The sequence below is a fragment of the Ambystoma mexicanum genome, chromosome 10 (assembly GCF_040938575.1).
Source record: "Ambystoma mexicanum isolate Mex_15411 chromosome 10, UKY_AmexF1_1, whole genome shotgun sequence".
Taxonomy (NCBI): Eukaryota; Metazoa; Chordata; class Amphibia; order Caudata; family Ambystomatidae; genus Ambystoma; species Ambystoma mexicanum.
In genome coordinates, this window is record NC_090932.1 from 1,489,549,847 (window position 1) to 1,489,564,911 (window position 15,065).

General features: G+C 49.6%; 2 protein-coding genes across 2 annotated transcripts in view; both read right to left on the reverse strand.

The window, feature by feature from the left end:
* LOC138492457 (uncharacterized) overlaps positions 1-11,968 on the reverse strand; it is a 177,993-nt gene extending 166,025 nt beyond the window's left edge. Inside the window, exon 1 of the mRNA XM_069619601.1 lies at positions 11,844-11,968. The gene's annotated coding sequence lies outside the window, so the exon portion shown is untranslated. The remainder of the gene's footprint in view (positions 1-11,843) is intronic.
* A 181-nt stretch (positions 11,969-12,149) lies between these two features.
* The window catches only part of VPS33A (VPS33A core subunit of CORVET and HOPS complexes), a 285,704-nt gene continuing 282,788 nt past the window's right edge, over positions 12,150-15,065 (reverse strand). Inside the window, exon 13 of the mRNA XM_069619602.1 lies at positions 12,150-13,005. Within this exon, the coding sequence (XP_069475703.1) occupies positions 12,812-13,005 (194 nt within the window). The 3' untranslated portion in view covers positions 12,150-12,811. The remainder of the gene's footprint in view (positions 13,006-15,065) is intronic.

A 15,065-nucleotide genomic window follows, 5' to 3' on the forward strand; every position in this document is an offset into this window, starting at 1 on the left:
TGGACGGCCCCGAGGTAGATGTTCTGCAGGGCCCATTCCCACATGCTGACTGCTAGTCTGAACAGCGCAGGGGATCTGGTACCTCCCTGCTTGTTGACATAGAACATGCTGGTGGAGTTGTCTGTCTGGATGAGGATGACCTTGCCCCCAATAACTAGAAGGAAGAGAGCGCTAGCCAGATGGCCTTTAGTTCCAGCCAATTGATGTGGTACTCCTGCCGGGTCCAGAGTCCATGGATGCTGTGGTTGTCCAGAGTAGCTTCCCAGCCCTCGAGAGAGGAGTCTGTAGTGATGGTGAGCTGTGGGGTCGGCTGCCTGAAGGGCTTGCCCATCCGCATGATGCAGTCCCTGGACCACCATGTGAGGTCTGGGTGAAGAGAAGGAGGAACGATGATCATCTCTGCCTGAGAGCCCCACTTCAGGTTCCATGATGGTGCGAAGTGCAGCTGTATCCTCCTCATCCTGAGTCTCATATGGGGGACAGCCAATAGCTGCCATGAGACCCCGTAGGTGTTGGTACCACCAGGCCTTTGTCGCTTCTCTGCTGAGGAATTGAGAGGTGGCCCTTCTGATAGCTGTGATCTTGTCCTCCGAGGAGAAAACTCTCTCGGAGTCTGTGTCCCAGATGAACCCCAGGAAAGTCAGTCTCTGCGTAGGCTGCAGCTGTGACTTCTTGAGATTGAGCGAAAAGCCCAGAACGTGGAGGGTGCTCATAAGAGCGTCACAAGTGTGGTGCACTGCTTCCGGATGTTGCCCTAACAAGCCAGTCGTCAAGGTACGGGTAAATGTGGTGGCCCTGGGAAGGGCCGCCACTGTATTCATCAGTCTGATAAAAACTCTGGGGGCTGAGTTGAGGCCGAAGAAAAGCACCTTGTATTGGAAATGGTAGCCAATGATTCTGAATCGTAGAAAAGAACGATGAGGCTGCCAAATCGGGACGTGTAGGTACACGTCCTTCAGATCCAGGGAGCACATCCAGTCTCCCTTGCACAATGTCTCCACTATGAGCGCTGGCGTAACCATCTTGAATTTTTGTAGAGGTAGGTAGAGGCCGAGGGTGGATCGGTACAGCACAACTCTCAGGCCCGCCTGGTTCTTTTTCTGAATGGTGAAAATCCTGGAGTAGAAGCCCAAGCCTCAGTGGGCGGCGGGGACTTTCTCCACTGCCTGGCTCTCAACAATCGATCGGATCTCCGTCAAAAGAGTTGCTGTCCCAACCTCTGGGAGAGGAGGGAGGAGAGGCAGGGATAGGTAGGCAGTACCCCGTGGATACTACAGAGAGGATCCAGGGGTCCACAAAATTCTGGCGCCAGAAGTGTGCATGCAGAGCAAGCCTGCCCCCCCACCGGAGACACGTGGACCCGAGGGGGCATCATGCCTTCTTTCCCTCTGAGGCTGTTGCGCAGAAGGGGACTGGAAAAAGCCCCAACTACCCCCTAACCCCCCTTTTTGTTGCTTGTGCCGATGTGTCGGCGAACGGTCCGGCTGCCTGGACCTCCTCTCTTGGAAGCCGTGGAACCCTCCGTATGTACGCCCCTTGTCCGAGCGCTGCTGTGACTGGGTGTACGTTTTGGGCATTGCCTTTGTGAGGATAAAGACTTTGCCGTTTGTGAGCTGTTTTTCTTTTTATCCAGCTCTTCATCCATGGAGGAGTGAAAGAGGTCACCCCTTCTAACGGCAGGTCCAAAATGCGATCCTGGACATCCGGGTTGAACTTAGCACGAAGCCAGGCCTTTCTGCTCATGTCCGTGGCAATGCAGATGGCCCGGCCAGAGGTGTCAATGTGATCCACAGTGGACTCCATTATGTCTTGTGCCACCATCTTGGCCTCTGCCAGTTCCGCCTTGAATCGTGATCAGCTCTGCGCCGGAAGCTCTGGGAGGAAATCCGCAATTTCCCGCCAAAGCCTCTGGTTAACGGCCGCCAGCATGGCATCCGCGTTGTCTTGACGAAGAAGCAGTGAGGCATACGACTAAAGCTTCTTCCCGTACACCTCCAAGATCTTCTGTTCCTTGCCTAGCAGTGCCGCTGACGAGGAGGCAGAGGACGACTGAGGCTTGGAGTAGAGTGATGCCGCAGCAATCACTGAAGAGTGTAGCTGAGGATAGGCCGACAGCAAGAGTGTAACCCCCTCCATCTGCCTGTACTTGGCGTCCAGGTGTCGATTGACCAGCTGGACCAACTGGGGCTTGAGCCACCCCTTTTTGGCCAAGGTGACAACGTCCTTCTGCATCGGAATCCCCGTTCTAGCCGCGGGGCGTAGCATGAGGACCTCAGCGAGCAACCCCTCTGCTGGTTGCTGAACCTCGGGTTGAGGAAGGCCAAAGTACTCTGCCAGCCTGCAAGACGTTCGTGGAAGGCCTTGGCTGACGATATGATATTTTATTTGTAACGCGCTCGTACACAAGTGTTTCAGAGCGCGACAAGGCAAGGGAGGGGAGGGGAACAGGGGAGAACAAAACAAGGTTCTTACTAGGCCCAGTGACATTGAGAATGTGCAAGTGCATGGGAAAGGGGGAAGGGGGAAAAGTGCATGGAAGGAGGAGAGTGGAAAGTGCGGAATAGATAAATAATAATAAATACAAATAAAATAGATAACGGAGCAATAAACCGGGGTAGTGCAGCCAGTAAGTGCATAAAAAGAAGAAAAAGGGGGGGGTGTGCGTCTGTATCGGTACAGATACAGTCCCCAGTGCAAGGGGTGGGCTGAGAGGTGTGCAGAAGGGTGGCAGGATGAGCAGGTACCTGGGCCAAGGGGACATAGAGTGGCCAGGTGCACAGTGCCAAGAGAGAGCAGATCAGCAAGGGAGAGGGGGAGCAAAGGCAGATGCAAAGAGGAAGGTCTTGAGGTGCTTCCGGAACCGGAGATGGTTCTCCTCAAGTTTTAGAGTGGCAGGGAGGCTGTTCCAGAGGGAGGCCCCAGCCGAAGATAGATCTACCCCCCAGCTCGTTTCTTTGAGAAACGACTGACCCTGAGGGAGTTAGAGGAGCGAAGAGCTTGAGAGGTGAGGTATTTGTGGAGGGATAGCTGGAGGTATTTTGGACCCAGGCCCCAGAAAGCCTTGTGGACAATGCAGAGGGTTTTAAATGTAATCCTTGCATCCACTGGGAGCCAATGGAGAGATTTCAGAGCTGGAGAGATACGATCCCAGGGCTTGAGGCAAAGGACAAGTCTCACAGTCCTGTTCTGGATTAGTTGCAGAAGGCGCAGAGTAGAGGCAAGTAGATTTAGAAAGAGACTGTTACAATGGTCCAACCTAGAGAGAATCAGAGCTTGGGAGACAGTGAGCTTCTGGGGGAAGGAAAGGAAAGGAAGAGTACCTCTGAGGAAGTGCAGTAGGACTTTTTACAGACCTCAGAGATGTGGGCGCAGAAGGAAAGTGTGGAGTCAAAGATGACCCAGAGGTTCTTAGCCACACAGGTGGGGATAGGAGAAGGGCCAAGCGAGGCCGGCCAGAGAGAGAGGGGAAAGGATGGAGAATGGTTGCAGATGTGGAGGATCTCTGTCTTGCTGGCATTCAGACAAAGATCATTGGCGGCACACCAGTCTTGAATCACAGTTAGGCAATCAGAGATGAGGGAGGGAGAGGAGGTGGCCGAGGGCAGCTGAAAATGGAATGGAAATTTGAGCATAGAATGGCAATGCAGTGGGCGAGAGTTGCCAGGTATTGGTTGAAAAGCCAGGGTGAGAGGTTAGGCCCCTGGGGAACACCACAGGTAGAGAGGAAGATAGAAGATAGGAAGGACCCCAGTTGAACCTGGGAGGGTCGATCAGAGAAGAAAGAGGTCAGCCAGACCTGAGCCTGATCAATGATATCCAAGTTCTCACGGAGACAGTTGAGCAGGATGGTATGGTTGACTGTGTCGAAGGCAGAAGAGAGATAGAGTAGGATGAGGACAGAGGGAATGTTAAGAGTTAAGGTTGTAGAGCAGATCTTCACTGATGTTCAGGAGAGCAGTTTCCGTGCTTCTGGCTGCTCTGACACCAAACTGGTGGTCGTGGAGACAGCCAACAGAATCAGAATGACGGTTAAGCTGAGAGATGGCCAGCTTTTCCAGGCGTTTGCCCAGAAAGGGAGTAATGGAGATGGGGCAATAGTTAGGCAGGAAGGATCAGCTGTGGGTTTCTTGAGAAGAGGATGCGCAAGGGAGTGTTTCAGAGGGGATGGGAAGGATCCTGAAGCAAAGGAATGGTTGCTAAAATCGGCAAGGGCCGGAGCAAGGGTGTCTATGTGGTCCTTGATGGTTTTAGAGGAACAGGGATGAACCAGTTTTGATGAGGCTTTCATAGATCGGACTTGTCTAGCAACCTCATCAGGGGAGAAGAGAGGAAAGGAAGAGAAGGAGGGATGGAGGTGGTTAAAGGGGGGTTACCAAGCACAGACTGAGGGGGAATAGAAGGGGTAAGGAGGAGAGGGTGGACAAGATGTTTTTGAGATAAAATGAGAGCTTGCAGAGAGCTTGGGAGGTCAGAGGAGGGGTAGAGTCTGCAACAGGGTTGGCAAGCTCCTTGCAGATTTTTAAGAGTTCAGCCGAGTTGTTAGATGCCACAGAGACACGGGCTTGAATGTGGACTCTCTTCTTGGTGCGGACAGAGAGTCGGTATTGCCATTGGAGCAGGCGACAGGCCAGTTTGTCAGAGGATGAACAAGAAGCCCTCCATTTCCTCTCAGCCACCCTACACTTACGTTTAAGTGTAGCTAGGTTCGAGTCATACCAGGAAATACACTTGGCTTTGGACTTCAAGTGGCTCCTCATGACCAGTGCAAGAGCATCAAGAGTATCAGAAATGGAAGAGTAGAGAAGGGACAGGGTTGTGTCTGGGTGTGAGTCAGCCAGAGGAGGAGAGGGGGAGAGAAGGTAGCAGCGAAAGCCTCAACTGAGGCACGCTTCATAGGTCGGATGTCCAAGAAGGTAGGTGGCAGTGTTGGGGTGAGCTTGGCTTGGGGGGGGAAGAGAGTGAGAAATGAGAGGAGAGAAGGCAGTGGTCACTCCAGGAGAGAGGACTGGACAGAGGGATAGAGAGGGGGAGGACAGAGGAGATCAGGACATCGAGTGTGTGTCCTGCAGAGTGCGTCGGGCCAGAGGGGAGGATAGAAATGAAGAGGGAATCGCAGAGGTCACGAAAGAGCAGAGATGAGGGACAGGGGGAATCGAGGTGGATGTTGAGGTCACAAAGGAGGAGGAGTTGAGTAGTAGAGGTCAGGAGGGAGGAGAGGTCAGCCCACTCAAAAAGAAAAGAGGTGATTTGCCCGGGGGGGTGTGGCGGTAGAGAGTAGAGTAGAGATTCAGAGCCTGCAGACAAGGCATTCGAAAGAGGAGTAAGTGAGTGGGAATGATAGTGGCAGGAATCCACTCTGGAAAGATCAGGGTTACACCCCCTCTGGGCCAGGTGGATCTGGGTGCGGAGAAGATCTTGTAACCATCAGGGAGGAGAGTGTCAAAACTAGTGACAGAGGTGGCTGTGAAGCATGTCTCCGTGAGACCGAGGACATCAAGGTCCAGTTCTTCAACGAGGCGACAGATGTCAGGAGTGTTTGACAGCAGAGCGAGAGTTGAGGGTGGCAAGCTGAAGAAGGTTGCCGGCCTTAAAAACCTTTCCGGGAGGGGTAAAAATAAGAGGTACGCCCTGCTGAGTTGTGAAGGTACCCTGAAAAGGGGCAGAGGAGGAGGGAAGAATCGTGAAGGTAGCCAAGGAATGAGAGGTTGGGACAGCCGGAGATGAAAGGAAGTTGATGAGGCGAGGGAACCGCCTATCGAAGAGGAGGAGATTGGCCAGAGGACCTTGGACCATGACAGTGCCGTTTAGGTAGACATTAAGGATGACTCTGGAGGAGTCGAATGAAGCCATGAGGACTTCCCAGCGAGTGCCACAGTTAATGGGAGAGGAGGAGACAGGACAGAGCACAGAGATCATATAGGGGGTCCATAGATCCGGCGAAAGAACAACAAAGAGGATGTCCGTGAGGTTCTGTCTGGAAGAGGAGGCGCTGGTATAGGTATCAGCAATAAGGAGACCAGGGTTTGAGGCCAAGATATCCTTTTTAAATGTCTTTCCAGACTTAGGGAGAAGGGAAGGACAGTTGATAGAGAAGCAGTTAGAATAGATGGGAGAAACAGAAAGCGCCATGCATGGGAGGAGAGGAGGCAAAGGGAGGAATAAGCAAGTACAACAGTATAGAACAGTCACTGGGCTAGCAGGTTACAATCAATGGCCAAAGTTAAATGCAAAATAAAAAACACCAGGTTTGACTTTCCAGTTAAAAGCAAAACACACCCATGTTTGACTTTCCAGTTAAATGAGGGCCCAGTGGGTAAGGAAATTTAAGATGCGAGTGAGATGGTAAAGGTGAGTATGGAAACAGCTTCAGTTGAGTACATAAGAGGGAGGAAACTAACCCATGCAGAATGTGGTAAGAGTCCAATAGTCCAGATGTAGCAGCCTCAGGGAGGGTAGGGCTGTGGCAGAGACAGTAGTCTCATTTAGTGGCCTGTCAGCAGACAGGAAGCTGACAGGGGCCTTAGAGGTGGGCTTTTGTAGATTTAGCTGACTGCCGCCTCCCGTTTGCTCCGATTGGGCAATGAAGGGCTAGGCAACCAATGGGGTGTGAGTCAGGCAGGGAAGGCAAACAATTTGATCCAGGAAAACAGAGAGGGCATCACAATGGTGTGTCGGGATCCTCCTCCCCATCTGTGTCCACCTGGGGGTCCAGTTGTTCCGGCACCAGTGGAGGGGTGCTGGGAGCCGAAGGCTGGGGAGTGGAGATCGGGGCTGTAGTGTGGAGATCGGGGCTGGGGTGTGGAGACCGGGGCTGCGGCGGAGGCTGCTACGCAACTGCCTGCGCTATTGGCTGGGGGGCGGAGAGGGCAGCAGGGGCTGCACTGGGACCTGCACCACTGGAGCCATTGACGGGAGCACGTCCCTAATGGCATCCCTGAGGATGACCCCCATCCGAGGAGATTTCATGAGCCCGAGGAACCTTTCAAAGAACCTGTCTTTACAGGCCAGAGGGGTGGTACGGGATATTGACGGGGTAGTGGGCGGCTGCTAGGGCCGTTGCATGCCTCGACTATATGGACACAGCGGAAACCTGCTCTGCGCAAATGAAGGTTAGGCTGTATGCCACGTACCTGGATGTCACCAGTCCCACCTTGACACTCGCTCCTCTCCTCCACCTGCTCCCTTCCATGGTATGGCTGGCACTGGGGTATGTGGGGGTCTCGCAATCAAAGCATAGACAGGCTTAACTCCAACATGTGGGGTGTTGGCGCCAAGAGGTCATGCTATCTGTATAGTGGAATGGTAACTGCCAAGAGGTGCTCTGTCCCCTTCTCGTGGCCTTGCAGAGCACATTCTTTCCGGGTCGCTAAGTCGGACAGACTGAGACAATGCAGGCTTGCAACTCGCTGAAGCTTACTCGTGGTGAGGGTTATGTCTGCATGGGCCATGCAAACCTACTACTAACACGTTTGGTGCTTTCGGCCATGCTTGGGACTAGTTACAAAAATGGCTGTCAATAAGCAAGATGGCGTTTACACTCTCCTCTACTATATAGCTCCTAATGTATGTAAATCAGACACTCTTGTGTGTATACCCCTGCCCCCTGCTCCCTTGGTGTGCGGTTTACAGTTTGTTTCTCATTCGGAATAGCTTAGGGGTGTGGGAAGACTTACTCTCCTTTCCAACATTAGGTCTGGAATAGAAGGGATCTATGCCGGTCCCTGGTCCTATTGTGTCCAGTGTGGCGGCTAAGTAGTTACCTCTCCGGATTCCCATCCAGTAGCTCGACGGTGTTGTAAAAGATGACATCACATCTGCATCGAAATGACCACAAACTCATTCACACCAAATCCCCCCTCAAATATATTCAAGTAAGCCTCATTTAAAAATGGCAGCTCACTCAAATACAAGTACCCTCAATTCAAGAGCCATCATGCATCCCTGATACACCTAAACACACATGCTCGCCACTATATTAAAGCACATAGACAAATGATAGTGCTGGGTGCCTGGAATTCATGTTCGTATGTTCTGTCACGTCTTTGCTAACACACAATGTGTAAAAGGAGCTTCCAATTCAATGTTTTTAAACAAAGAAAAGAAAATACGTTAAGGAGATATTACGATCTGTGAAGACTATAAGATCAAAATTAGAATGAATTAGTAACTGTTTAAAGCGCAGTGCTACATGGTTCTCTGAGGAACTATACAAAAGCTTGAAGTGTGGTCAGACAGTAACCTAACCATTAGGCGCTGGACTCGCCCCTGACCCTCAACACAGGCTAAAGGATTTAACTGAACTTTTTTATATAACTGTGCATGAGGCAGGTAGGGTCTTCAGTATTTCTCCAGACATTCAATTAAAAAGAACGCCACAACTTAATAGCCAGCAGCCTGCACCAACCCCACTAGCCCCCCAAAAAATGTTTAAGCCACCATCTCAGAATAACTTAATTAAGAGTTCTATCTTAAACATGCCCCCTATAGATGCTTAGCCCAAGCACTAGCAGACTGGACAGTAGCCACCAATGAACTCTGCTGATCTGGAGTGCAATATGGACTGGTACCCACAGAACAAATGTCTCAAGGAATGGGACCCAGCACAACCACTGGATCTGAGATCAGTTTTGTCAAGAGCGCCTATCCTGCAGTGATGCCCGAGTCACAGGTGTCATATCATGCAGCTTTGCAGGACAACATAGCGATCATATACAGGTCTAAAAGCAAACACAGAGCCTGTGCATGTCTGGACGCCAGGGTGCTATGGGGCAGTATGTCTTGGCACTGGAGTAGCCTTATTCCACGTTTCCTGAAGTCCCTCCACCAGTGCAAGTGGGCGCTTTACAAAAAGGGTGATCTTATGAGCTAGGCAGGCAGGCTTGACATGAAGACTTGCATCAGTGCTTCTAGGCCCGGGGACGCAGAGTTGGGCACAACGCCTCGTGTTCATTTTATGGCTTTGACTGTGTACAAATGATGGAAAGGTTTGTGAGGAAAGAAAACAACCCGCACTACAGCCAAAGCAACCCTTACACTCACGGTTCGAGAATGCAGAACCCACCCCACTGCTCTTTTCTCGCAATGGTCATTTATTCTTGCTGAGCACTGAGAAACCTCCTCCTACGTGCCAGAACGCTGTGTGGGTCTCTCCCAGTCTCCATATTTACTGAAGGTTGGTAAACGGTTGGGAACTTTACCACCGAGGTTCCAGAATGTAGCTGCATTTCTTCTCATGCTCTCACAGTGTTCACTGGTGTTGGTTTCGCGACCACTTTCGGAGTATTTTAGGAGCCACCGACCCTTGCACCACTGTGGAAATATGGTGGGTTGCACACAACTCCTCCATAGTCACTCACTGGTGGTCTCCTCACCTGTTCGCCAGAGTGGTAACGAGCACTGACACTCCCTTCCTTAATGGCGTACTTTGCAATTTTCCACCTTCCTTTTCGGGTTACCTTGTGCTTCGACCGCTTACAGCATCACCATCAGATATGTAAGCTTTGGGTACCAACAAGGATTTTGGAGGCCTTGAGAGTTGAAAGCTAACTTACTTCGGTCTCTCAGTAGGTGTACTTTCTCCCAGTCTCTGGTTTGTTCTTTTTGCTGCTCAGCCAGCGCTGGGCATCAGCCTTTCTTCTCGGCTCTCTTCATCTTGAGCCAGTACTACTCAGTCTCTTGCCTCGGCTGTTGCAGAGACCCTCAACGTTCTGGCCAGCGCTGCTAGTCAGCCTCTTTCCTCGGTTCTCAACGAGGATTCGCATTTATGTCATCGTCTCTTTTAATCACCTGTGGTGTTGTGGGTCCACTCACATAACCATAAACATGGGCAACAGGTTGAGCGAGTTTCTTTTGGGCAGGTTAGGAGGGGAGCTCAGCACACCACCATCTGGTATTTCCCAATATTAACAGTTAGGCAAAAAGGGGTCCACTGCCTGTTAGTAATGCTATTTGTCACCCAACATGATCATCAAGTGAGCTTCCCATGTTAAATGTGCGTTTCTTCGCATGATCTCCATCAGGAAGGCCTTCATAGAGGTTTTTATATGCAAGCACCAGGATGCAACAATGAAAGTTGCAAGCTATGAGCCAATCATAAAAAGCAATTGCCACCTCAATTCTGTACATATACACTGAACACCATTTCTTACTTGCCAAGAGTCAAATTTCATTAGCCAATGGCTGGTATACAGTGCACATTTTGTGCCCTACAAGTACTATGTATGCCCCAACTTCCATTCTGAATGTAGACGTTTAGTCACTTCTCACTAGGGCATTTCACACCATTCGTCATTTGCAATGTAATAGCTCCAACCTCTATATCATTTAGCGTTGATGAAGTAACCTGGCCAGAAAAGAAGGATGCCAGCTAGCATTGAATGCTAGAATTGATACTGAGCCTTCCGAAAATCCTTGAAAACCTGTCTCTTTGCCTAAACGTTCACCGACCAGGATGTCACCCTGCATGCACCCCATGTCCTGAATGTCCTGTTCTCTCTCCTAACTGTATGTCAACTCCCAATGTATTACTGTTATAACCCCTGTATGAATCAAGTGTGTGCATAAATACAACTGGTCTGCAAAAGAGGGTTTAGGTGCTCTACAAATGAAAACAAAAAATGAAAAATAAATTGAAGAGGGGTGTCACTTATAAACTTAACTGCATCTTAACGAATCACAGAGGCGCACCAATCTAGAGAATGAAAAACTCAGAACAGCAATTTGGTATCCCAAAGAAGACATGAACTCCTAGAACCAGACTAAATCAGGCACCAAGTCAGTCTGCAAATCTTGAACTAAAGTGCTATGTAGCTGGCCTCTTGGGTGCAGGAAGAAACCCCAATGTTAAATTTTTCTTAACGTGGCACATACTTGCTGAACATTTATCAAATGTACATTTCGAGGCAGGTTATATCGGGCAGAAAACCAGTCCAATAGTGCACACGGAAGACCAACAACCGTGTGCCAACCAGGTCTTCAAGTCTGGAGAATTTTCCAAAATAAAACAGAGTAGATCTTAGAATTCAATATTAGCCTTCGGTCTTGCAGTTTGCCGTGGGTCCTTGAAAATGCTTCCATCAAACAATGTTGGATTTGATATCCAAAATGTATGTTATTCATACAATAGACCACATTCAACAAGTATCTACTGTGATGTACTGTGAGCGAACAGCAACCCAACTGATGAATAACTCCTCAATTTTCAAGGCTGTGCCAAGTACCTATACGCAGTGTGACTCCCTGTCAAAGATACTTACCAGATCTGGGCAAGGAAAAGGCACTGGCATAAAGAGACGACCTGGAGTTTGTACAGTGTGGTTGACACCAGGCCTGCCTCATTGCTGTTACAGATTCTGCTGATGAACCCTCATTAGGAGTAGGACACAGTAGCAGCAGTCTGCAGGATATTGTGTAGGCCCCGGGAAGGATAAGAGAAATGGCTATGTAATTTACAATATGGAACATTACCCTGAACATTCAAACACTGGTATGAGGGGCACATCCTCTGTCCCATCTACCTAAACAATTAAAGGCATTAGATAATGTGGGGGGAGGAGGGGTGTGATGAGAGGGATGGTTCATTCCCAACATCCATGTCCACTCACCCTCCACTTCCCACCTAACCCGACTCTGGGCAATCTGCTCCGCCCAGTTGATCCCTTGATGCCAAATTGCCCACTGTCCCCACTCCCTTGTATCTGTTTTCCTCACTGTGTACTTCTCCCTACGACTTGTAAAGCACTCCATTGTTTCCCAAATCAAAGTCCGACCTTGCATGCCCCAGTACAAACACAAAAAAGAAAGAACTACTGTCTGAGACCCCTCTGTACCAGTCCCCAACTTACGGCTCTCCTTTGCTTGTCCAGTTTCTCGTCACACACAGATTCCTCTTCCAACCTCACCCCCTTTTACCCTCTCAAAAGAGTCCTTCTCTGCTCCATGCAGGGTTGACACTCCGGGAAGGCTGTATTAAGCGCTATACAAAACAAGAAATATATATATATATATATATAGAAAACCGACCGATTGCTGCATGCAAAGTAAATTGCTCGCCATTTTGATACATCTGCTGCAGTTATTTGATGCCAAGAGATTAATACAAACATGCATTCTACAATAATAATAATAATAATAATAATAATAATAGAAGCTTGTTTACATTTTCTGTTTTATTCCTTCCATGGTCCGACAAATGTGCAGTTTGACATTATGTAAAAACGAAAATGTCCACAGACCAATACAAGACAACTTTTAGCGGCAATATGTTTTCCATTTTGACGAGCACGAATCCATCAAGGCAAAATTGTAGTTGCTACCGGTAACACTGCTGAAAAATATCATCATTGATGCGCTTCTTACACAGCCGTCCCACCTTAAGACCAGACAGGTGGGGCAAAGCATATTATGCTGTTGCCAACCTAACAAGTTCATCTAAGTGCATAGATACAGTTGATAATCCACTTTGCAAAACAGCCTTTTTGAAAGGTCCATGTGATCTCTGCAGCCAATAATCAACGTCAGTGAGATTATAAACGAGGAACAGGCAACCTGAGTAGTTCCTGGGTGCACATCAGGGCATACAGCACTAATTGCCCCACGCCTGTACCATAACCTAGGCAGAATATCGGTAGCAAGAGACTGTTTGCCAGTCCAGGACTGTTCCTCCAGCTCCGTACACCTCTCCAGGGCACGAAACCACCACTTGCTTAAGTCGGGAGTCTGCCTATGGCCCTTACTCGCTACACTGGCGAGCGAGAGCCCAACAGAGCAATCTTACGATCAGGAAAGCAACGCTTCAGTTTGTCACCGGAATCTAGAAAGGTGCGGCCTCCAGTTTCTCCATAATGGATTTGATCCAACTGGTCCCGTTGATCAGCTTGGTAGTGGCGATGATATACTCTGTCCCACTATCCTCCATCTGAGACAGGAAGCGCAGAGCTGCGATCTCAGCATAGGTCACTCCTCCGAGGAAAAACACCAGCGTGACTCGGTTTTCGCCTTGCTGACCTGTAACAGTGCAGAAAAGGAACACATTACACATGTGAACACAGAGACACAACTAGGTTGCAACTTTCTGCTACAATGTACATGTGACAAGTTTCTTAAAGCGAAAAACAACAGTTTAAAAAGGCAACAGTGTCACCTTAAGTCACTTTAAAAGGACACATGGGGTGAGGAAAGTCACATGCCCTTACCTCGGCCTGCACTAAAAACCGATCACGAACAGTTTTTGAGCATGTTTTTCCTACCTAGAAGAACTTCTCCCAGACTTAAGCCTGCGCACTGGAACACCCACTGTACTGCCTTTCATGGTGTCAGTACAAAGTTCCTCTGCAGCCTTCAATAAGCCCTCAACACTACCCCCGTCTGACATCACCTCTTCTCATTTGAATATGCTACTATTCAATTCCTCCCTTCTACTCCTCTCCTGTTCTGACTCTACATCGCCCCCCTGGTCCGCTAAACTTCTTCCCCGTTCTGACCCTTCTCCTTGATTCATAGGCGCAGAGTACACGGGGGCAAAGTTGACAGTTAACCATGTAATCCTTCAACCACAGGGATAGGATTATCATTTTGCCCCCTTGGCGAGTCTGCATTTATTTGTATGGGGTGGTGGGCAGGGGTGCGAGAGGGGCGATGACCAAAAACTAAAACAAAAAAAAAAGGATGCTGTGCACTTTTAAATTGTGCGGCAGACAGGGCTTCTGGTCCTTGGTTGTTGGGCCAAGGTGTTAGCAAGCATCTTGCAAAATTAGCAAGTGCTGCTCACTTTAAAGTAGGGAGGCCGCCTTATCAATGGACCATCAGAGCCTTATTTGGGGGTGAAGGGGAAATGAGAGTGCTGAACAGGCCAAAGCTGTATAGAAGTAGGGGGAATGTGGAGATCCAAAAGCAGAATGCAGAGGAAGGCAGCTCTTCCGGTCAGACTGTTGCTGAAATATAGGTTTAGACCTGCTTCTGGGGGCCTTTAACCTTCTCACGCCCTCTGCAGCCACCTGTCTTAAACTTAACTCCCGCCTACCTGACCACTCCCTCTGATCCCACCACAACCAGCCTTCCTACTTCGGTGGGATCTCTTGACACAGTCTGTCTCTCATGTTCACTCTCCTCCTCTGACCTCACCATGGACCCCTCTCTCTCTGATCACTCCATTGTTCACTTTAAGAACTCAGTCCCTCCACCTTCTACTACTCCTCTCCCCTCTTCAATGACCGAGAGGAAATTCAGGCAGTAATCTCTTGCCCCTTACCTTGATGATGTGAAGACCTCTCTCCTGTCCCTCTCCCCTACTCGTGCTTCTTCGATTAACCATGCTTTCTTGTGACTTTCACTATTTTTATTATATTTATTGGGCATTCATAATGCGCCTATACAGCCAAATGATGTTTCAAGGCGCATCAAGACAAGAGAGGTTGGGCACAGGGAGAAAACAACATTTCAACTATGTCTTGAAACATTCGGAGTGTGCAAGTGCCATAACCAGGGTGCAGTGGAAGGGAGGGGATGGGGGAGGTGAAGATAGGGGATGAACAGGGAAGAAGATAAACAATGTTCCTACTAGGTAGTGAGACGATTCGGTGTTTGCAAGTGCAGTAACAGAAAAGAGGGGAGGAGGGGAAGTGTAGGATGGGGATGTACAGGGAAGAAGGCAAACAATAACGTCCCTACTAGGCCGTGAAACAATCCAGAGCATGCAAGTGCCATAACAGAAAAAGGGGATGGGGGAGGAGGGGAAAAGAGAACGGAGAGGGGGGCGGTGTAGGATGGGATGAGCAGGGAACAAGACCAACAAAAACGTTCCTACTAGTTCGTGGGACAATTCGGTGCGTGCAAGTGCGGTAACAGAAAGGAGGGCAGATGGGGAGCAGGAGACGTGCAGGATGGTGAGGGAGGGTAGTGCTAAGGTAATGCTAAGGCAGGAGGGAAGAGAAGGGAACAAAGAGTGCAAGTGAACAGGTTTGCTTGCACTAAAGAGGAGAGGGTGAACGAGGGAGTGCTTGAGGAGAAGCGGGAAGGAGCCCAGAGCCAAGGGGTAATAGCATAGTCCGCCAAGGATGGAGCAACAG